The 24,155-nt window shown below is 51.5% G+C and overlaps 1 protein-coding gene across 3 annotated transcripts in view; it reads left to right on the top strand.

Moving 5' to 3' along the window:
- The window catches only part of LOC133349186 (sodium-dependent lysophosphatidylcholine symporter 1-B-like), a 109,791-nt gene that overhangs the window by 38,539 nt on the left and 47,097 nt on the right, over window positions 1–24,155 (top strand). For all 3 annotated transcript variants that reach the window (XM_061562461.1, XM_061562462.1, XM_061562463.1), the window contains exons 2-3: window positions 11,466–11,582; window positions 12,813–12,937. In XM_061562461.1, the coding sequence (XP_061418445.1) occupies window positions 11,466–11,582; window positions 12,813–12,937 (242 nt within the window). The remainder of the gene's footprint in view (window positions 1–11,465; window positions 11,583–12,812; window positions 12,938–24,155) is intronic.

The following is a 24,155-nucleotide window of genomic DNA, read 5'->3' as shown; positions in this document are numbered from 1 at the left end:
GCTAGAGTGTAGATCCTGTGTAGAGGTCTGAGTGAGTTTGTAGATCTGTGTAGAGTGTAGATCTGTGTAGAGTGTAGATCTGTGTAGAGTGTAGATCTGTGTAGAGTGTCGAGGAGTGTAGATCTGTGTAGAGTGTAGATCTGTGTAGAGTGTAGATCTGTGTAGAGTGTAGATCTGTGTAGATCTGTGTAGAGTGTAGATCTGTGTAGAGTGTAGATCTGTGTAGATCTGTGTAGAGTGTAGATCTGTGTAGAGTGTAGATCTGTGTAGAGTGTAGATCTGTGTAGATCTGTGTAGAGTGTAGATCTGTGTAGAGTGTAGATCTGTGTAGATCTGTGTAGAGTGTAGATCTGTGTAGAGTGTAGATCTGTGTAGAGTGTAGATCTGTGTAGATCTGTGTAGAGTGTAGATCTGTGTAGAGTGTAGATCTGTGTAGATCTGTGTAGAGTGTAGATCTGTGTAGAGTGTAGATCTGTGTAGATCTGTGTAGAGTGTAGATCTGTGTAGAGTGTAGATCTGTGTAGAGTGTAGATCTGTGTAGATCTGTTAGAGGGTAGATCTGTGTAGATCTGTGTAGAGTGTAGATCTGTGTAGAGTGTAGATCTGTGTAGAGTGTAGATCTGTAGGTAGATCTGTGTAGAGTGTAGATCTGTGTAGAGTGTAGATCTGGTTGGGATCTGTGAGAGTGGTAGATCTGTGTAGAGTGTAGATCTGTGTAGATCTGTGTAGAGTGTTAGTCTGTGTAGAGTGTAGATCTGGTAGAGTGTAATCTGTGTAGAGTGTAGATCTGGTAGAGTGTAGATCTGTGTGGATCTGTGTAGAGTGTAGATCTGTGTAGCGTGTAGATCTGTGGGATCTGTGTAGAGTGTAGATCTGTGTAGAGTGTAGATCGTGTTGATCTGTGTAGAGTGTAGATCTGTGTAGAGTGTAGATCTGTGCTGGATCTGTGTAGAGTGTAGATCTGTGTAGAGTGTAGATCTGTGTAGAGTGTAGATCTGTGTAGAGTGTAGATCTGTGTAGAGTGTAGATCTGTGTGGATCTGTGTAGAGTGTAGATCTGTGTAGAGTGTAGATCTGTGTGGATCTGTGTAGAGTGTAGATCTGTGTAGAGTGTAGATCTGGGGGATCTGTGTAGAGTGTAGATCTGTGTAGAGTGTAGATCTGTGTAAGTGTAGATCTGTGTAGAGTGTAGATCTGTGTAGAGTGTAGATCTGTGGTTAGAGTGTAGATCTGTGTAGAGTGTAGATCTGTGTAGATCTGTGTAGAGTGTAGATCTGTGTAGAGTGTAGATCTTGTGGATCTGTGTAGAGTGTAGATCTGTGTAGAGTGTAGATCTGTGTAGAGTGTAGATCTGTGTAGAGTGTAGATCTGTGTAGAGTGTAGATCTGTGTGGATCTGTGTAGAGTGTAGATCTGTGTAGAGTGTCGAGGAGTGTAGATCTGTGTAGAGTGTAGATCTGTTGTAGAGTGTAGATTCTGGTAGAGTGTCGAGGAGTGTAGATCTGTGTAGAGTGTAGATCTGGAGTGTAGATCTGTGTAGAGTGTAGATCTGTGTAGAGTGTAGATCTGTGTGGATCTGTGTAGAGTGTAGATCTGTGTAGAGTGTAGATCTGTGTGGATCTGTGTAGAGTGTAGATCTGTGTAGAGTGTAGATCTGTGTAGAGTGTAGATCTGTGTAGAGTGTAGATCTGTGTAGAGTGTAGATCGTGTAGAGTGGATCTGTTGTAGAGTGTAGATCTGTGTAGAGTGTAGATCTGTGTAGAGTGTAGATCTGGTTGAGAGTGTAGATCTGTGTAGAGTGTAGATCTGTGTAGAGTGTAGATCTGTGTAGAGTGTAGATCTGTGTAGAGTGTAGATCTGTGTAGAGTGTAGATCTGTGTAGAGTGTAGATCTGTGTAGAGTGTAGATCTGTGTAGAGTGTCGAGGAGTGTAGATCTGTGTAGAGTGTAGATCTGTGTAGATCTGTGTAGAGTGTAGATCTGTGTAGAGTGTAGATCTGTGTAGAGTGTAGATCTGTGTAGAGTGTAGATCTGTGTAGATCTGTGTAGAGTGTAGATCTGTGTAGAGTGTAGATCTGTGTAGAGTGTAGATCTGTGTAGAGGAGTGTAGATCTGTGTAGAGGAGTGTAGATCCGTTTGGTTATTGTGCGCGCTGTGCCACAAAGCAGCGGCAGGCAAGCGGCTAATAAGCAAGCGCGTGTGAGTACGTGTGTGTACGTGTGAGTACGTGTGTGAGTGTGTGTACGTGTGTGAGTGTGTATGTATGTGTACGTGTGTGAGTGTGTGTGAGTATGTACGTGTGTGAGTGTGTACTTGTGTGTGAGTGTATGTATGTGTACTTATGTGTATGAGTGTATATGTGAGTGTGTATGTGTGTGAGTGTACGTATGTGTGTATGTATGTATGTGTGAGTGTACGTGTGTGTGAGTGTATGTGTGTGTGAGTGTATGTGTGTACGTATGTGTGTATGTATGTGTGAGTGTGTATGTGTATATGTGTGTCTTTCCGAAAGCCCTGTTCTTCACCTGAGGACGGCTGCTTGCGTTGTGGCCGAAATGTCGTGAGAATTGTATTCGATTATGTTTTATTTCTATTATTTTATTACTTCCCTTCTACGTGACTTTACCGAAAGAACCAAGATGGACGAATTCTATTCAAAGACTGAACCAAAAAGATGGCGGCGAACGTCGTGGAAAGCCACGTGGACGACATTTGAAATGTGGTTAGAATTGAAAACGGCCGAAAAATCGAAGCGACGAAAGTCAAAAGTATCGCTGTATTTCGAAGTAGTGTGTTGTTTAGTACATAGTATAGTGTGTAGTCTATTTTTAAGTGTTGTGTATTGCATAATGTATTGTGTTGTGTATTGCATCATGTAGTGTGTAGTGTATTTCATAGTGTAGTGTGTTGTGTATTGCATAGTGCAGTGCATGTATGTTGAACTTCTTTCGCACCGTACGTAGCCAACCGTGCTAAGAAATTCGTTTTCTATTTAGTTTCCCTTAGTTCTCTCTAACAAACTAACTTGATGTGGGGGAGATGGGGGGGTAGCGACATGGCACCTGGACCTGTCCTTGTAATCCACCCACAAAATTATTCCGTACCCGGTACACCACATCCAGTATTCCTTCCTCTGAGCCTGTGGTTACAGTCTACCAGCGACCCAAGAATATTTGGCGACAAAATGAACCTCCCTGGTGACACGGATGACGAAAAGTTGCACCCAGCGTTGGTTGCCATCCACATTCCACAAGTTGGCACCGTTGTTATCTCCCGCAGTGGTTGTGCGGTCCGCGCATCGCCCTGTACCCAGTTCACACAGTGCCGTCGTGATTGCAGTCATTACTCCGCTTGCTTATAGAAAGGATCTCATTTAAATGGGCAGAATAAACATGGCTCGTATCGCCAGTAGTAGTGCAGTTAAGTTAAAGTTATACTGGTAGGAACCTCCTGGTTACACCAGCCCACAGGGAATTATTGTGTCCGTCCGTCCGTCGTGCATCCAAAAATGGGAGGGGTGGGGCTGGGTGGAGATGGGAGGGTGGGGAGGAGCTGGGTGGGGAGGGGCTGGGTGGGGCTGGGTGGGGGGTGGGGCTGGGTGGGGAGGGGCTGGTCACCCCGTGGTGCCCTTATAAAACTCAACGTTTAACCTACTCACGCCAGCTTGTGCCCACCCTCACAGTCGGGCATATTTGTGGAATACACCACGCCGCCGTTGACCCTGGCTATTGACCGAACAACCCAACGTTCCTACCAGCTCCCTCCGCAGGAATGTGTTTTTTACATGAACACATGCATGATATGGCTTTTAATATGAATAACTATTTACAAACTCTTTGGTTCTTTCGGTAAAGTAACATAGGTATAAAATAAAATAAATCACGACGTTTCGGGGGCAACACAAGCAGTCCGTCATCGTGATTTATTTTATTTTCTACCTACGTGACTTTACCGAAAGACCCAAAAAGTATGGATTCCTGCAGTCATGAAAGCTTCAAATCAAGATTGAACTATTTACAATTCAATTATTGGGATAAACAGTGAAACTCCTCTGGGTTTATGTTCTGAGCGCTTGGCATGGATTGTATTATCTGCAAGACTCCCCTTATCTGCGTGGTAGCGCACACCGCTAGAATGAATATCTCGCCACGTCTTGCCAACGTAAGGCACGGATATTCGTATCGATGTTCTGGCTACCTCTAGTTCGCTCCCCCCATGGTGAACAAAGGGGTCTAAATATTAGGAAGTCGTGCGGATGTAGGGCTTTGCATGGATTGATTCGGAGGCGTTCATAATAGAAACATCAGGTACCGTATAGGAGAATATGAATTTGCACTCGAGAAATATGGTATAAAATGTACATTGAGGCAACATTGGCTACATCATGGACAAACACGTGGACCAGATGACTGGACCACTCAGTGTTTGTACGGAATTTAAGACGCCATTCTAAATTCGTTTTTACCTGGTACCCACGAGATAGCACTGTAAAAACATGTTTTTTGATTTATTTGTACGTGAATTTTCGTTGCCAGGCCAATCTGTGATTTTCCACGGATAACGTCATCCCAGTGCTGCCCTTGAGAGTGCCTAACACTGTGGATGTGATTATGGGGGTGGCCGACACAGACGTCCCTCAGTGCTCTCGCGTCAGGCGCGGTCACAGCCACAGCGCAGGGTTGTGGCCTGCGAACAGGGGCATCTTCTTAACAGGGGGCATATTAGGCGCCGCGGTCGTGAGATGTTGACTACCTCGCCTGGTATGCAGGAGGTCGTTGGTTCAAACCCGATCCCGACCCTGACCGCCTGTTGTATATTTGGAGTTTGTCTCTCCCCACGTGGTTGCGTGGATCTTTCTCCGGGTCCTCCCGTTTTTTCTCCACATTTACAATCAACGCTTTTAGAGTACGTGACTTTACCGAAAGAACCAATAAGATGAATCCCTGCAGTCACGAAAGCTTTAAATCGAAATTTAGCTTTTAGAGTATTTGGCGACTATGAATTTCCACGTGATAAGCAACTTCATTGAGCTATCATTTGTGGCCAGGTGGCATCTGAAAAAGAGATTCATGGCTTCAGCGGGCGTTACCTGATCAAATAAATATAGTTTCGTTTTAGTTTCTAGTTCAATTCCCTCTGACTGTCACTCCTGGTGTGTGTCGCGTTACTAGGCTCCTTTCACCCGGCGGGGCCTTTGCCCTCAAACATCGCTGTTTGCCAAGTTTGTTTACTTCGTCGCGATAATAAAATATACTACGGTTTGGAAACGCGTCAAGTTAATATTGCACACACTGCACAGAGGAGGCGCCTCCAGGGAGCTCACGTGCTTGCTTTGGCCTAAATCAATGTTCGGCGGTCACTGCTTGAACACTGAGTGGATGCTTTGTGTTTGCATTGCGTGCAATTTTAAAGCCGTAAAGATTTGTTTACCCAACTGGTTCCGCAGGGAAGAAGTAGCAGACTCCAAACATTAAAACAAACACGACTACTGTACATTATATTGCACCTTTAATGATGGCTACATTCCCCCTTTAACGTGTTTTCCTCTCTGCCAAATGGAGAGAGCTCTCAATGCCAGAAGTGAAGTGCTCGCATTATAAATGTTTCTACACCAACTACCGCGTGTTTACCCAGCAAAGCTTCGCCGAGTCTCAAGACCCGTGTACAGGAGGGTCCTGCCAAGCCCTTGCAGAAGGAGATGATGCATCTGTTTAACACGATGCGTCTACCGCCGTGTGTGATTCCAATTGAGTGAATTCGTAGGTTATTTTTGAGCAATTTGGATGTTTGGCCAATATCGGTTGGATTGCGTGCGTGCGTGTCCTTTAGCCAATCCGGGAGGAAACCTGGGAATCCGGAGGAAACTCATGCAGAACAGGGGGGAGAGAACATACAAACTCCACACAGAGACGCACATAAGTCAGGAATCTAACCCACGTGCTTCTTGGTGTGAGGCACGAGCATCGCCACTGCGCCACCCGTTGAAAGGCATCCACGCGTTCGGTTGTGTGGTGTCAACCGGATTTCAGGCGTTAATTTGGTCAGCAACAGACCTGAGGTCATACTTGGCACACGCTCGCACTCGCTGTGGAGTCTGCCGTCACGTGAGCCACCACCCATCATCGGGAATAACTCCGGTAATGCTGTCAAAGCAGTATCAGCTCAGGTTATCACAGCAAAGTTCTAACCTGATGCATTTCACTCTGTAGAATTCTTAAATCTGACGTTCGGACAGCAGAGCTCGTTCCGAGAGGTCTTGAGCTGCATGTAAATGAGCGCTGAGTGTTCGCGAACAAATGGACTCGCTGAGTGACCCACGCATCCTCCAACGCCGCGATTTCCTGCTGTTGTGGCGGCCACTGGGACTGTTGGGAAGTTTTTTTTGTGGCTGCGTCTGAGCACCGCCACACTTTGACCCCCCCCCCCCCCGGCCCCCGGCCCACCACTCCGGCACGGCTCGGGAGGTCAATGACGAAATTCTGTCTGGAAGGCGCGGAGTCGGTCGGCTCTCCACGAGCCGCAAAGTTCGAGGATGTGAGCCGGTCTTCCGCAAAAACAAACCGCAATTCCGCCAAATGACGCTTTCAGAATGACCCCTGCAGATAATGTATGCTTCGGGTGGCGGCATTGTGTTCCTGGCCCTGCTGCTCTGATTTGCCAGATGGCGTCATCTGGTCCAACCCATGTGAGACTAGGCTCTAAGGAAAGCTGTCTCTGGTGTGGACCAATCAACTTCAAGGACAGTGCATACATTATCAAAGTTATGTTTTTTGTTTGCATTATGACTGCAGGTATTGTGGTCTATCCAAGCATGACTCCTTGTAAAAAAGGTGTCAGTTTTGTAGCCAGATAGAAGGGTAAAAAACCAATTATCAGATGTAAGGGAGTTTAAATTGACCCATTTATTTTTTTACTATTTACCTTTTTTATGCTACTCGTTGCGCGCGGTTGCAATTTACTTTGCTCATTCGACGTGAGCCTCTGAGGTCGTGCGGGGTTTATTTTCTCTTCCCTGTTGCTCCGCACGCCCCCCTGTGCCGCTCCCGTTCCGCCGTGATATGCACGTGACAGCACTACTTTGCCGAGGGCGACATTGGCACGTGTGATCAAGATGAATTGATTGAGTGGACGGCAGAGTGGGCAACACGTGGAGAGGCTCAGTCCGCACGGTTCACCGTGCCGACAACGCTGCCTCAGCAGCAGAGCTGTGGAGATGCCACGGAGTAGCCTGCCCGTCCGTTTGTGCCCTAGCTGCGTCACTGCCAGAGGAACGTCGCTGCTGCCGCATCCTGCAGCGTCCTTCACGACAAACGCACGTGCAGTGCGTTGTGTGTGCAAAGAGATTAAAGTGATAGTGGTTTCCATTTAAATTAGCGGGGAGGATGGGGGGGGGTGGAGTTCGTCATTTTCTCTTTTTAGCCTCGGGTCGCTGCTCCCCGCACTGGGAAGTGGCCACGCTCATCACCGTGGCGATTTCCTCGTTGGCCTAAAGGGAAGCGTGAATCGGGGCGTGGGCGCGCGGTGAGGCTGCTGTGGCTTCGCGTGCCCCCATTGTGATCGCCGCACAGGTGCGCCGCGCAGGTGCGCCGCATGCCATGGCCGCCGTTGGCATTGAAGCGGCAACAATGCGCGCGGTAATAATCTCCTACTCCCCCCTACGCTTGGGGTGGTGGGGGGGGCTCGCAGAGCTTCGCTCAGGAGTGTTCAGATTCGGAGTTGGGCGCTTAACAAGTCCCACGTTAAGGCAGTCGGTAATGTTGCATGCAATCATGGCCGTGGTATTTTAAACGTTCTAAACAAAACATGCTGAATTATAAACAGACTTAATTGAGACATTTTGACTTGAACGAGAACTGAACAAAAAATATGTAAAACCCTGTAATTGCAAAACACAGATCTGAAAGTGGAGAATGAGTGAAAGGGATGCAGCAGTGGCCAGGGTGAGCCTCACTCGAGCATGTGCCGTGAATCAGAATATTTATGTATACTGGAGGAATCCGATGAGCTATGAAGCTCTTTTTCACGCATGTCCAGTAGCGTGATGGTGATCGTGTTTTGTGCTCTGCTCTGCGTTGTGAATGCTCGCTAATGTAGATTTGTGGTTGAATTTCCTGCCCAGGTGTCACAGTGGAACAGCACTTGACTCACAATCGGAAGGTTAGAAGATCAATTCTCAGTCATGATTCACGTGGCCCATCATCATTCCTGAGTCGATAAAGCGAGTGCCGCTTTTGTGTGAGGTCAACAGTGGTTTTACTGCGGAGACGCTCTCCTTCGCCATAGGAATGTGGAATTTCCACTACTTGTTAAGAGCATCCAGTGGCGTTGCGCTGGGCCCCATGCTGATTGGAGACGCTGGCTGTGCGGTTGGGTTCCGCGCTATGGCACTCAGCCAGGTTCCTGCTGTGAGCTGCTGCTGCGGCGAACGGTGGCACAGCGGTTAGCACACTGCGCGAGGAACCCGGCGACCCGAGTTCGATATTAGCTCAAAACCTGTAATAGTGGCGAAGATCTGAACCGGGCCTAGGTCCTCCCCTTCGGTCGACTCAAAATGAGTGCCTGGTGCAGTGTGTAAACATCAGTAGTGGCGAGACAAAGGGTTAGGGCATGGTGCTGGCCACCCACCCCCTTACAGGTGTGCCATGTCAGCCTTAATAGGGGCTACTCGCTAAGAGCACTTGCCCCAACACTCCGTGAAGGCTACACGGGGGATCTTTGTCTTTGGTGCGCTCCGCGCTCCGTGATGAGCGTTGCTGCCACGGCCATCGCAGGAATGGGCTCTGAAGAGGAATGCAAATTCTTGCGGAAATCCGCAAAGCGGAAAAATAAATAAATAAGTGGGCTCCAGGACGATAAAGGGATCCCCCAGTGACCCACTCACACGGAGCCAGCGAGGGGGAGGCCTGCGAACACTCCGTGTGTGTGGGGGGCAACCCCTGGCTCCCTCAACGCCTCTCTTATGCCAAGGGTTGCATGATTGCACCGTGCCCTGGAGATGATGGCCTCTGGACTTCTCACAGTGAGGTCCACAGTGAGGTCCATAGTGAGATCCACAGTGAGGTCCACAGTGAGGTCCACAGTGAGGTCCACAGTGAGGTCCACAGTAGTGGAGACGATGTTGCCACCACCTCTGTGTCGCTCCTCGTGTCCGTGACAAACCCAGAATAAATATGATCGTTTTTTCGAGGATCAACTGAGGCCACAGATAATAGCGACCGGAGGCAATGCCCTGGGATGCGTGCGAGGCTGCGGTGCTCACAAAGAAACTGGAGAAGCCACTTTCACTCTTGGCGTGGTGACAAAGACAAAGATGCCCCGTGTAGCCTTAACGGACTGTTTGGGTGAGCGCTGTTAGCGAGCACCCGTGAAGGCCGGCACTGCGGCACACGAGGGGGTGGGTGACCGACACCACGCCCGACCGCCTTTGTCTCCCCAGTGGCGATGTTTACGCGCCGCACCAAGCACTCATTTGAGACCGAGTCGACCTAGGGGAGGCCCATGACCGGTTCACGTTGGCCGTGAGCGGGAATCAAACTCGAGTGGCCGGGTGACACTGCCTCCGCCACACTTGCCTCCTTCTCGCTACAGCGCCAGGCAACGTACAGAGCAAGTCACAGCAGCACAATAACCAGACAGATCGCCTCCTTCGCAGATATTTGCTTCCACGTCAACACATCCCATCAGCCACGTGACCTTCTGGGAGTGCGATCATCTCAGCAGCATTGTTTGGTCTCTGGACCGGTTCATGACTCCGGTGTTTCGTCGGCAAGGACGGGCGCTCGCTTGAACAAATGCCGGTGAAGTGCCAGACGTTCATCGGCTAGGGCCCTCTCTCTCCCTGCTGGATATGAGGCTCTTGTTCAATAGGAATGTATATCGTATGTAAAATACCGCGCACTTTGTACACTTTAACTAAAACCTCGGGTGTTTGGTCTCCTCCAACAGAATTCCCAGTCGTTATTATTTTTTAAAACCGCCTTGTTTTTCCCAAGGCCTAGCAAGGCGAGGCGTGGTTTGTATTCGTCGCTGTGACCTGCAATGGTCAATTCGCTTTGCAACACAGGCCACCTTTGTATGGTATGGCACTCCAGCTGTATCGGGATCTACATCTTTTTGTTTTTTGTTCATCCTGGAGGAATCTGATGAGCTTCGAAGCTCTTTTTCACAGACGTCGGGAAGGGACGGGTCAGCGGGTTGCGTCAACAAATTCTACAACAAAGGAAGGAAGGAAGAGTAAGACGGAGAAAAGTGAAGCAAGTCAATTGAAAAAATATATATAGTGCGCGGAAGTACAAATTGCCCTCGTATATCCATCTTTGCAAATTTGTCAAGGTTAAATGCAGTGCCGGATTATCCTAGTAGCAAAAGTAGCTACATATGTAGTAGCTACATATGTAGTGGCTATGGGCCCTCCACTTTCAAGGGCCCCGCGCTAAATGCTTTCGAGCTATAAATTCCGGTTCTGTGATTCTGCACTTGCTCTATTACTATAGTACTATACCGCCTTCAACTTTTATGAACGACTGGGTGTTTAAGGTTAGCGATTTGTCGTATTATCTGGCTGTATAGCAAATGAAAAAATACAATTACTTTTAAAAATTTATGTTTTAATATTTGTGTTTTATTTTACATGATAAGGACCCCACTGAGCTCTGATATCTTTTTCAGAAGCGACCTGGCTATCACAAATAACAGCTCAACGAAGTTGGCTTATCACGTGGACATTTAAAGCAGCCAAACACTCTAAGCGCACGTTGATTCTAAATGCAAACTCCAAATATACAGCAAGCATCAGGGTCGCGATCGAACCCACGAGCTCCTGTAGACCAGGCGAGGTAGTCAACATCTCGCCGTGACGCCCAAACGAGAGAGCAGTGTTATTCCAAAACGCTGGTGCTGCAACGGCAAATGCTTTGTAACCTCATTTCTTGTTTTCGGGAGAGATAAGAGTCAATTTAGACGGACGACGTGTCATCGCCTTGTGCAGCACGACGCAGTCGAGTATGCCTTGTGCAGCGTGTGGTGCTGCATGATGATAGAGAGCCGAGTCCTGTATGTGCAGCGTGTGGTGTGGGGTTGTCATGCGCCATGCATGAGGTGCTGGTGCATTGTGGTGTGCCAATGTATGATGTGTAAACTGTAGAGGAGTGTGGTGCGTAATGTGTAATGTGTGGCACTGTATATGGTGTGTACAATACGTGGAATGTGATCTGCATATTGTGTGGTGTGCAACGTGTATGCATGGTGTACAATGTGTGGTACATGATATGCATATTGCGCGGGGTGTATAGCACGTGTTATACAATGAGCATGTGGTGTGTATATATAATGTGTGGTATGAATGGCGTATCATGTGGGTGTGGTATATGGTGAGCCGTGCAGTGTGTGTGATGCACGGTACGTGCGGTGCGAGTGTGAGGGGTACGGTGTGACGATGCGGTGATGTGACGGGGGCTTTGCCGGTGCAGGTGCAGCGGCTGTCGCGGTGCAGCAAGCTGTGCTTCGCCGTGGGGGGCGCCCCCTACCAGATCACCGAGAATGTCGTCGGCTTCTACCTCACCATCTTCCTGCTCGACGTTGTCAAGGTAACGACTCCCTGGCCTGCCCGTGGCCTCGCCGCCTCTTAATCTGCCACCTTATTTTTACCTCCCTCTCTGCGTGCGCTCGCTCGCTCGCTCGCTCGCACGCACGCAGAGTTCCCGTCCTGACATTTCCCCAAAGCCAAAGCCGTCACGCAGAGAGCGCCCCGGTGTCGCGTCGCACGGGAACCGGTTGGGCCCCTTCATCATCGGCCGGTAGATTCACCCCGGGGACGAAAAAAAAAGGGGGAAAATAGCGAAGCTGTTTCGTGTTCATTTTAGACGTGGGCTTTCGCGAACGATTGTTATTATTTTATAAACGGGGCTGTAGATGGACACGGTTGGCTACGTGCCGCCGCGAAGGAAGATCAGCATGCGCACGATGTGTAATAATTTGTGGTGAAAAGCCGGTTGGGCCGCGTGTCAATTACGCGAGATTAATTTCGGGGGCTTTGTTCTCACGGTGTGGAGTCAGCTCAGCCCCAAGGGGGATTCTTGGCATTTCATTTCGTGACCGATTTTTTAAATACTTTACCGCACCACCACCAGTGGGAAATTGGCGTGCAACCCGGGGGGAACTCGTGGCCGTGCAGCCAGAGTTCTATTTTCTACTATTACTCAAACTATTTATTTTTATTTTACCAGGTAAGGCCCCACTGAGCTATTTATAGCTTTCTCAGAAGCGACGTGGTTGTACACAAATGGTGGCTCAACGATGTGGCTTGTCACGTGCACATTCAGGGCAGCCAAATGCTCTAAACGCGCGACGTCGTTTCTAAATGTGGAGGCAAAATCCGGAGGACCCGGAGAAAAATCCTAAGCGACCACGGGGCAAACAGGCAAACTCCAAATATACATGAGGCATCGGGGTCGGGATCGGACCCACGACTTCCTGCATACCAGGCGAGGGAGTTAACATCTCGCCACAGTGGCAGTTTTGCCTTCTCTATGTGCTCGCTGTGGCGCATGACGAGAGAGCAGAGTCTGGGTTCGCATCTCCGTATTTGATTTATTCGCTGCACGTGCACTGTATTTATCGAATACAGAAATCACCTTTTTCAGATCCCGTCACGCCTCTTTTCCATTGTGAGGTCGTGGGATTGACGGGCCTGCATAATCCATGCAAGCCTGAGATGCACAAAATAATGCACTCTTTAAAGAATACACTCGTGAATGCAGGCTCACCCCGCGCTGTGTGTGTCTGTGTGTGTCTGTGTGTGTGTGTGTGTGTCACAGATGCATGCTCACCACGTGTCGCTCATCCTGTTTGTGGGACGGGCGTGGGACGCGTGCACAGACCCCGCCGTGGGCCTTCTCCTCGGCCGGAGCCCTCGCACTCGCATCGGCCGCTTCATGCCATGGTGAGCGGAGGGTGAGCGAAGGGTGAGCGGAGGGTGAGCGGAGGGTGAGGGAAGGGTGAGGCGCGGTCATAATAGAAAGTGTGACAAACACAGACGGGGTTTTCATTTCACGTCAATTGCCATTCATCCTGACCCATTTCCATCGGCTCTGAAAAAATGATCACAGACGACGAGCAGAGAGCTTACAGCTTGCGGAAAAGTCGCGGTCAGAATTACATTCAGGGTCAGGAGTCATGTTCAGGGTCAGGGTCAGGAGTCATGTTCAGAGTCAGGGTCAGGAGTCATATTCAGAGTCACGGGTCAGGGTCAGGAGTCAGTGTCAGGGTCAGGAGACATGTTCAGAGTCACGGGTCAGGGTCAGGAGTCATGTTCCAAGTCACAGTCAGGAGTCATGTTCAGAGTCAGGAGTCATGTTTCTAGTCACAGTCAGGAGTCATGTTCAGAGTCAGGGTCAGGAGTCATGTTTCTAATCACAGGCAGGAGTCGCGGTCAGGTTCACGGTCAGCAGTGACACTGAGGAGCCGCGACTGAATGCGGATACTGAGATGCATTTGCCACTCTTAAGCGCCTCCGGGAGACCACTTTCCGCCGTTCCTCTTACCTGTGGATGAACACAGACTCCAGAGTGCATTTGCCACGTTGTACCTGTCATCTGCAAAATCCCCCGGATAACCGGACTCATTTAACATCCATGAGAACGTAAGGATGCGTGGATTATCGGACGAATTGTGTTGATTCGGGGTCACGGCCTATGGGGGTCGCGGGGACACGATCAGCTTCTCAACCACGACCACCGATCTACCTGCGCTACGCACCCTCTGCCCGCCCTGCTGAAGAGACACCGAGTGTGGAAGCCGGTGTAGAGTTTGCTTGCGTTGAACCGATGCTGCTGAAATAATGTACTCCCCAGAAGGTCACGCGGCTGATGTGTAAAAAAAAAACTTTTTCTTTGCACATCGAGGGACAGATACGCGAAGGGAGCGTACTGTCCGCTATTGATGTTGTGACTTGTAATCACCACTACGACGCGAATGAAGATGTTGTGTTGTCTCTTGCGTAGAGATTCATTCGGTGGAGAGCAGCTTTAAAGCGGTGCTGGGAATGTCCTGGTCGAGAGAAATATAACAACCAATTTCATTCCCGCACCATCTCACTAAATAGGAACAACAAGAGATTTTACGCGCCGACGCACATCACACCTATTTGGTAAATCAAGCACGTGCCCAAACTATGGTGGACGTTGAAGTTTCTCCCTCCCCCTCCCCACCCACCGCGCGGGTTTTGCCGACCACAGCAGCCATTCATGTCGCGCGCGGCGGACACCGTGCCCCAGATTTACGCCGAATTCAACTTTTCTCTTGAGCCTCCACACAGCGCCCCATTCACCGAATCTCGCCAGCGGTGTCAGCGGGAAAATACCGCAGCGCCCGGTGTCACCGAGGCACGCGCGCGCCCTCCTCCTCCTCCTCGTTGTCGTCGCCCCGCTAAATATTTCGTCGGGCGCGAGACATACGTGACCGTCGTGCCCGATGTCTTCCGCGCGGGACATGAGGTGCCTCGGGCCGTGCGGGAAGATAGTTTGGTCAGAAATTGAGCCGAGGCGGAAAGGGTTTTTTGTCACCCGGCAGCGAAATACTCGGTCAAACTGTAGAGGCGTGTGCTTTTTTGGCGAGGGTGTTTGCGCGGCCGTGCGTGCGTGCGAGCGAGCGCGGTAGGAGGGCCGCGCGGTTTGGCTCGTGGACACCCGGCTCACAAACGCCTTCAGAGGTTCGAGCGCCACCAAGAAGCTATTCGCGAGGAGTTGTGAAAAACGGACGCTCACGAAAAACGATCGCTCGTAGGGAGGCCCAGCCAGGCGGCGTTTGTCTCCTCGCTGACCGTTCACCGCTAAACCGCCCACCCTCCACGGCTCACCGCTCACCCCACACCACCGCTCACCTCACCCCACCCACCGCTCTCCACACACCACCCACCGCTCACCCCACACCACCCACCGCTCACCCCACCCACCGCTCATCCCACACCACCCACCGCTCACACCACACCACCCATCGCTCACCCCACACCACCCACCGCCCACCACTCACCTCTCACCACCCACCGCTCACAGTGCACAAGGAACACTACGAGATGGACGCGATGTGCCGTGCTCAGCAACGTTGTGAATATTGATGACGAATTGGTAACATCCCGAATTGGTGACATCCCGGTGATCAACCTCTGCCCTCTCTCTCTACCCCCCACTTGTACACAACACAATGCGGCGTGACAAGCGACCAGCAATGCAGCCAGTGCATATAATTACTTCCGATTGGCTTCCCGCATTATCGTGTTTCACGATACGACGTGAACGATAATTATCACAATATCAAGTTTCCCGTAACTTTTGTAATGGTATTTAGCCTGATTACTGCATTGATTTTTTTTATACCTTGATGTACTTCCAGTACTTCCTGTACAAATACCCACTTAAAAGCTCCTTCACCGCCCTCGCTCTTCCGCTCGTTCCAACATGACAATCTGCGACGCTTTGGGGCGCACGTGGGGGTATCAGCTAGACGCTAAATAAATCATTGATCGAGCTACGAAAATGATGACGCCATGCAGACCACCGTGCCGTCGATGACTGTGGTTTGTTTTTCCGCAAAAGCGCGAATTGTAATGTGTAAGCGCTATTCACTTTTAGAACCGTGTTACTTGATCCGTCGTAAATATTTTCGCCGGGAGATGAAGTACGCTACAAAATAGATTGAGCAACGGGAATCGCGATCGATATTGCAGTATCGCCGCACCGCATCGAGCCTAGAGACACGACCCCATGACTCCCTTGACGCCTGGAGTTGAGAATGGCCCGAATTAAATTAACATGATAACACAACCTGCAATAGCAGATAAATTTGTAAATATCAGTTCTCAAAGCAATTGTCCCCCTTTTGTTTGATGCCCCAGATTACCGCGGCAGGCCTGTCAATGTGCAGATAACCGTCCCCGCAGCGTGCATACCTGCCAGTGACTGTGACAGTATCGCCCTGTGGGAAAAATTAAACTGCCGATTATATCTCGACGCTGTCGCTCAAAACCCACAGCTCACCACCGTTGTCTTCCACCCGACTCCCCTCCCCAAGAACTGCCGCAACATCGGCTCCGGCAGTCTCCTGCACTCTTGGCTTCAGAGTTCTGCTTTGCTCAGCCACCCTCAGTGTCTTCCCCCAATTCATCCTTATCCAGCCTTCATGTGGCTCCCTACCAACGTGAGCAGCTTCCCCGTGCAGTGCTTTGTAGGCACCCGGAAGGATGGAAGAGAAACGCGCTTCCATTCTTCCGCGTTGCTTCCCGTATATTTTCTTGGTTCTTTCGGTAAAGTCACGTAGAAAGAAATTAATAAAATAATAAAAATAAAACATAATAAAATTATTCTCACGACGTTTCGGCCACAACGCAAGTAGCCGTCTTCAGAATCTGAATGGAACGCCCCAGGCTTGAAGCGACTATTTATGTTGGGATGGAGGGGCGAAGAGCGTCTTGATATTCAGATTCTGTCTCCTTGACAGACCTGTTCTTCACCTGAAGACGGCTACTTGCGTTGTGGCCGAAACGTCGTGAGAATTATTTTATTATGTTTTATTTTTATTATTTAATTAATTCCCCTATATTCGTCATGACATTTCCAGCAGTTTAGTTTATTCGGTTCTGTTTAAGCAGGGCGAGAACAGGATGGGTCTCATTGGCGAGAGTCACGCTGGGGCATCAGGCTGCCAGTGAGAGGGGGGGGGGGTGGCGACGATTTTCTTTGCATAATCCCAACTGAGTAATTTGCGGTGTGACATTAAAATCTGGCGAAACTTGGGCCTTGATGCTGGCTACGCGATGGCCGACCCTTGCAAGTCACGCCAGGGCATCGTTAACGTCCACTGCAAGGCACGCGGCGCGGGGCATCGCCGCTACGGCCATTGCACCACCGCAGTAACGACCGGGGCGGCCGCTGGCTCTGACCCACGAGCCTCCGCCACGAGCGGTGAGCGTGTGACCGACCGCTGGGCCGGGTCGCGCCGCCCCTTGTTGCAAGGCCGTCTCTCCGCGCCGTGGGTCGGCACGGACGTCACTCCGCCGTTCGTCAAAACCTTCCCTACGCGTTCGTGTTGATAGCTTCAGTTTTGCAAAGCCGCGTACGAAGGCGATCAAATCCCGTACGTTTCCCGCTGACCTACCACCTATCCTCCGACACGACACCCTTACTCGCCATTTCCGTTTGGTTATCCCGGTTTAGAAAAAGCTCACTTATCCTGGGTAATTAAAATTGCCCATCTAACACGTTATCCACATACTCCTTGTCGTCATCATTAAATGTATTAATATATTTCACCTGGAAAATTGGAAAATCCCGTTGAGATGGAGCATCTCGTATGCAGGGTCTGCAGAGGGTCAGGAATGACAAAGCTCCCCCGCGTAGACTCTAGGGGCAAGTGCTGTTAGCGAGCACCTATAAAGGCCGGCACGGCGCACGAGGGGGTGGGTGGCCAACACTACGCCCGACCGCCTTTGTCTCCCCAGTGGCGATGTTTACACACCGCGCCAGGAACTCATTTGAAGCCGAGTTGACCAAGTGGAGGATGCCTCGGACCGGTTAACATCATCGTAGCTGGCGTTGGCCGTGAGTGGGAATCGAACTGGGGTTGCTGGGCTTTTAGCGCAGCGCGCTAACCGTGAAACTACCGCTGTAGGGGCTCAGCTGACACACACACAGCAAACACATACTCGCACATACACACACAGAGTTTAAATCTCTAACTTACAGACTCCATGACTCTCCGGTATATGAATATATAGACAAGTCATGCTTTCGATTTAAAGCTTTCGTGACTGCATCTTCTTGGTTCTTTCGGTAAAGTCACGTAGAATGGAAATAATAAAATAATAAAAATCAAACATTATAAAATAATTCTCACGACGTTTCGGCCACAACGCAAGCAGCCGTCCTCAGGTGAAGACCAGAATGGAAATAATAAAATAATGAAATAAAACCTTTTATTATGTGTTATTTTATTATTTTATTATTTCCATTCTACGTGACTTTACCGAAAGAACCAAGAAGAAGTCATGCTTTATGGCATCTGGGTTTCCTCTTGTCCCTTCCTCATCAATTGTTGAAATTTTGAAAAGTGTTTTATTATAATTATTATTATTCTCCTCCTCCGTGAGACGCTCACCGAGCCAGCGACGTGCCCCTTGTTACCACATTCCAGTCGAGTGCTAACTGGTCGGGCCGGCCTCCCAAGCGCCGCCGAGAATCTGTCAAAAAATGTCATCGAGCCGTAACCCAACACCCCACGTTTCAGAGCAGCGCTAAATCACTAAAGCCGTAGCCCCGCGCGAATCACGGCCCCCGCCCGCGCCCGCCGCCTGACACGACGATGTTGTGGTGTTGACGTTCACTGCGAATTCGTGACCATCCGCTGTAAATCGTCGCTGGCAAAGCTGTGCCCCGGCGCTCTCTCCGTGCCTCGCCGCGCTTGGGAGACCCGTGTGGTCACGTGGATTTTTCTCCGGGTCCTCCGGTGTTTCCCTCCACGTTTAGAATCAACATCGCGCGTTTCGGGATATTTGGCTGCGATACATTGCCACACGATGATAAGTCACTTCGTTGAGCTATCAATTGTGGCCAGGTCGCTTCTAAAAAAGAACTACATAGCTTAGTGGGTCTTACCTATATAATTATATTTTAATAGTTTTTTTGTTTAATTTATAGGAGTAAACCGTACCGGTATTCACGATCTCGTCACATTTCCATTCCTAATTGAGAGGTTAGCTTTGTGGCCGACGGAGACTGGGTGGAAGGATGGTAACTTTAACAAGAACCGGCAATGAAGTCACTCGCACAGTCGCAGCACGAAAGGTGGAAACTACTGACGCCTGCATGTCTGAACGTGTGTTGAACTTTGTTCGCACCGTACGCAGTCAACCATGCCAATCGGAGGTGCAGGGGAAGGACAGCAATAAATGAGTTTTCAATCTCGATGATTTAAAAGTGCACAGCTCACAGTGGCTTCCTAATATCGGAAGGAAGAGCTTTCCAGACGGCCGCAGAAGCGCGTCTTTGTTCGACAGTTATCCAAAAGCCGCTGCTGCGAGGATGACCGGAGTTTGCGCGATGGTTGATGTTCCTTGACGAGAGGTGTCGCGCTTGATTTGTGGCAAGCACTTTGTGTGCAACGAGCGCGACCTTGCAACGAGTTCATTCGACAACCGGAAGCCAACGCGCAATGGGACACGCGAAAGTCTGCCGCAACTGGGCGAGCGTGTCCGCGCCGTGTCTCGTGCGTTCACGCGGGACGCAGAGGAGGAGGAGGAGGGGGGGGGTCGCCGCTGTCCGAGCCCCGCGCGTCTCGGCGTATCGCAGGAGCCGTCTTTGGCGCGTGTCAGCCCCCGTCGTTACCGCCCGGCGAGGTTCCGCGCTGACGGATGGCTGTGCGCTGATTCGCGCGGCTGACAGCGCCACAATGCGCCCTCTGTGCGCGGCTCCCGCAGCCGTGACACTCGAAGCCAAATTCCTCCGTTGGCGAAATTGACGAGATCGCATAAAAAAATTGAAATTTTAAACTCTTCTTTGTTGCCGTTTGCAAGATGTGTCACGGTTGAAACGTAAAGTGAATTTAATCAGATTTCTGGGGTATCGGCTCATTCCACTTGGACGTGGCGAAGTGAGGGACGCCGCTGCGCTGTCCGCGTCGTGGCGTCGTTTGTACCATTTGCTTGACGCGAGTCTCCAGCGGCCCTCAGGCCTCGTCTCACCGGACACTCGCTGGGCCGTGCCTGCGCTCGCCCTGCCGCCACTGCCACCGCCACCACCGCCACCACCGCCGCCATCGCCACCACCGCCACCACCGCCACCACCGCCACCACCACTACCGCCACCGCCACCACCGCCACCGCCGCCACCACCACCGCCACTACCGCCACTACCGCCACCGCCACCGCCACCACCGCCGCCACCACCACCGCCACTAACGCCGCCGCCACCTCCACCGCCGCCACCACCAACCGCCACCGCTACTACCGCCACCGCCGCAGCCGCCACCGCCACTACCGCCACTACCGCCACCGCCACTGCCACCACCGCCACTACCGCCACTACCGCCACCGCCACTGCCACCACCGCCACCGCCACCACCATGTGCGTTGCTCTTTATTTGGCATTCGCAAGCAGCGCACGGCCATCGACGGCTTTGCCCTGCCGTGGGTCCGTACACGTGGCAGGGCAGTGTCCCATGCCCTGTCTGAGGTTAAAGTTTGCAAACATTTTCTTCAAACGAATTTAACTTGCAATTAATGTGTCACGACGATTGAACGCTTGGCTGCGAGAGAAGTTCATCATGCATACATTCAAGAAATATACTGCAGGTGTTCTTCGAAGCACACGTTTAGCAAACCACGCGGCCTCTGCATGTTGAATGTCGCCCCCTAGTGTCCCGCCCCCCGCTGCCGGGAGCGGAGACGCCGCTCGGCGGCCGTGGCGCGGAGGCTCAGGCTGCCCCGGTTAATGCTGCGACGTGCACCAACAACCGCACGGTCGCCACGCACCGTCCGCTTCACGGCGGACGTGAATGATGACGCGACGCCAATCTGAAGAAGCGTGGCCCATTGAGTGCCGTGCGGGTCGTGTGTGTCCTGAACCCTCCACCACCTGGCACGGCCAATTCAGCATAATGGGAATCCGATAGACGGATTATGTTTATATTTCTCTGTCTGTGGCTACCGTGGTGCAATGCCTGTAGGCAATGGAAGAAAACGATGGGCTTGTTTTACAATTCCATCACGAGCAATATGAGAATACATAATTGGTTTATTTTGGGTTGGGTCCCGTGCCTCCGATTAGCACAGTTGGCTATGTATGATGCAAAAGAAGTCCAACGCACGCACGCACTCGCGAATTACTGGGGTTGGGAAACACGTGGCGCTCATCACGCCGCAGCGGCACCCTTCTGGAAAAGAGTCTTGGGACTCGGTGTGAGCCTCTTCGGCAATAACAAGTGTCGTCGTGAATAATCTATGGATGGCTGCTAATCCAAGCAAGAGGCTCATCTGCTTGGGATCTGCTCTAAATTAATGTCAGTTGCAGCCAAAGTGCCTTGGCATTGCAGATTGACCCACGCCCGATGTTTGTGATCATTTTTGCGAGGGCCCACAATTTGGGGGCGGTGGGGATAGACTGCGAATGAAAGTCGACTCCCAGCGAGACGCGCGTTTGTGAAGCGAGCGAGAATGTCGACAGGCCGCTGTGAGGTCACCGTGGTGGCAAATGGGCGTCGGTGGCTATCGGCACTTAGTCGGAGCGTCTTTGTGGCTCTCTTGTGGCCGTAAAAAACACGGCGCGATGGACTCTCTGGGAGCAACGCCGCGTGAATTCAGTTTGCCAACGGCGTTTCACGGTGACTCGTAAAAAGATGGGTCGCGATGACTTCTTTCTCCGTGCGCCGCACGTACCTCGCACGAGCCGTGTTTACGAGACGTGCAATCCCTTAATCGCTCTCCTGCCCTGCACTCTCTTTGACCCCCACGTGACTGTAAACCTGGCGAACTCTCCCTTTCTAAACGGCCTCCTGCTGCCTCCGTGCCAGACATCTCTGCACTGCCCAGTCGAGGCCGGATCCCGGCAAGGTCACCCCGCAGTCCTCCCTCTGGCTGTGTCACGTGCCCTCCTGTCTCTCTCTCTCCACTGCGGCGTCATCGCCCTCTCTCCAGAGTCCGCGGGTTGCACCGCGCGTTTGTTTGGTACGATGTCCGGCGTTTCGCTCCGACGAGCATCTTAAGGAGCGACGTATCGGCACGACCACGACATCGCCCGCAGCGGTGTCCCCTCTCTCGTCGCCGTCCCCGACACTCGTGACTCCACCGACCACTCCGACATGGAGATGATGATGATTTCTCAGTTTCTTTCCTTGCTCTGTTCAGATCCCTCGTCTTAGACATTCTCGGAGTATCTCCTCCTATCTCAAACTGGATCAGCTCCAATGTCTCCAGATGAGTTCCTGTTGCGAAGTAAAAAAAAAAACAGATCAACCCTGGGCATTCATCCACCTCTCAGTGTTCGCCTGCTCAACGCTGCGGAAGCTGGGCACTCCCAGAAGGCCGCGCGGCAAATATTCAAAGGGAGCGAACTGTCGGATAATTTTTAAATATTTTGTTTCCGATATTCTCCACACCGACGCTCGTGATTGCGTTGTGCTCGACGCACCGCTGGCATTTGGAGCAGCGATCGCAATCTCCGTGCCTCCGTGCGAGGCGAGCGTCGCTCCGCTATTCCACTCCTCGCTCAATTATTCAGGAACCCCCACTCTCCCCCCTTCCTTCGTCTGTGCAAACGTATCCCGCGTCTTCTTAACGCTCCGCTGGAGCGGAGTAGAATAACCGCGGAATGCAGGGGACAGCAGGGGTGGCGTAATGACAAGAGTTGCAAAGTGAGATCTGCTGCATTCATTGGGCAATTTGGCAGCGCCCAAACTCCATTACTATCGCTGAGTCAATGGTGCAAACTCTACGTGACCATGGCGGGGCCCATTTATTGTTTTCCCAGAGGACAGCCACTACTGATGCACAATGCCAGCACGTTATGGTATTCACCACAGTGTATGGTGCACATGGTGGATCTCACTGTGGATCTCACTGGATCTCACTGTGGATCTCACTGTGGATCTCACTGGATCTCACTGTGGATCTCACTGTGGACCTCACTGTGGATCACACTGTGGATCTCACTGTGGATCTCACTGTGGATCTCACTGTGGATCTCACTGTGGATCTCACTGTGGATCTCAATGTGGATCTCAATGTGGACCTCACTGTGGATCTCACTGTGGATCTCACTGTGGATCTCACTTTGGATCTCACTGTGGATCTCACTGTGGACCTCACTGTGGATCTCAATGTGGATCTCACTGTGGATCTCACTGTGGATCTCACTGTGGACCTCACTGTGGATCTCAATGTGGACCTCACTGTGGATCTCAATGTGGATCTCACTGTGGATCTCACTGTGGATCTCACTGTGGACCTCACTGTGGATCTCAATGTGGATCTCACTGTGGATCTCACTGTGGATCTCACTGTGGACCTCACTGTGGATCTCAATGTGGACCTCACTGTGGATCTCAATGTGGATCTCACTGTGGATCTCACTGTGGATCTCACTGTGGACCTCATTGTGGATCTCAATGTGGATCTCACTGTGGATCTCACTGTGGATCTCACTGTGGACCTCACTGTGGATCTCACTGTGGATCTCACTGTGAGGAGCCCAGAGGCCATCATCTCCAGGGCACGGTGCCGTCATGCCACCCTTGGCATAAGAGAGGCGTTGAGGGAGCCAGGGGTTACCCCCCACACACACGGAGTGTTCGCAGGCCTCCCCCTCGCTGGCTCCGTGTGAGTGGGTCACTGGGGGAGCCTTTTATCGTCCTGGAGCCCACAACTTTATTTATTTATTTTTCCGCTTTGCGGATTTCCGCAAGAATTTGCATTCCTCTTCAGAGCCCATTCCTGCGATGGCCGTGGCAGCAACGCTCATCACGGAGCGCGGAGCGCACCAAAGACAAAGATCCCCCGTGTAGCCTTCACGGCAAGTGCTCTTAGCGAGTAGCACCTATTAGGGCTGGCATGGCACACCTGTAAGTGGGTGGGTGGCCAGCACCATGCCCTAACCCTTTGTATCCCCACTACCGATGTTTACACACTGCACCAGGCACTCATTTAAGGCCGAGTCACCACCTGCGCCGTACCCTGCCAGGCTCTGCCATGCATGGCAAGCGGAGCGCGGCGAGCGATGGATCGCGCAGCTCCCATCGCTCACAGCGTTCGTGCGGCCGCTCGCGAGGGCCGCCCGGTCGCTGCCCACGGACCGCTGCCCGGTTCCCCGGGGCAACGCGCTCCTCATTGCCTATTGGGCTTGCGGGAACCAAACGAGGCCGTGGGCCAGAACTTTACCCGCGCGCTCGTAAAAGTGGCACGCGCGCTCAGAGTGAGTTACGTGATCGTTCATCGTCGTCGCCGCTCCGCGCTTCGCACGCACTCGATGAATAATTGCGCCCTCGGGGCTTCTGTTGGCACTCAGTGGAATTAGCCGGGAGCCGCCCCCCCCATTACGCAAGCTCCAGCACGGCTCCGGCAACGCCTCCCCCCGAGCAAGCAAGGCAGCGGAGGGGCGACGGGGACGACTCGCGTGGCC

The sequence above is a fragment of the Lethenteron reissneri genome, chromosome 29 (genome assembly GCF_015708825.2).
Source record: "Lethenteron reissneri isolate LAM-NWPU_2019-01 chromosome 29, ASM1570882v1, whole genome shotgun sequence".
Taxonomy (NCBI): domain Eukaryota; kingdom Metazoa; phylum Chordata; class Hyperoartia; order Petromyzontiformes; family Petromyzontidae; genus Lethenteron; species Lethenteron reissneri.
Note: the sequence above shows the minus strand (reverse complement) of the source record. Positions and strands in the feature narration are given on the sequence as shown.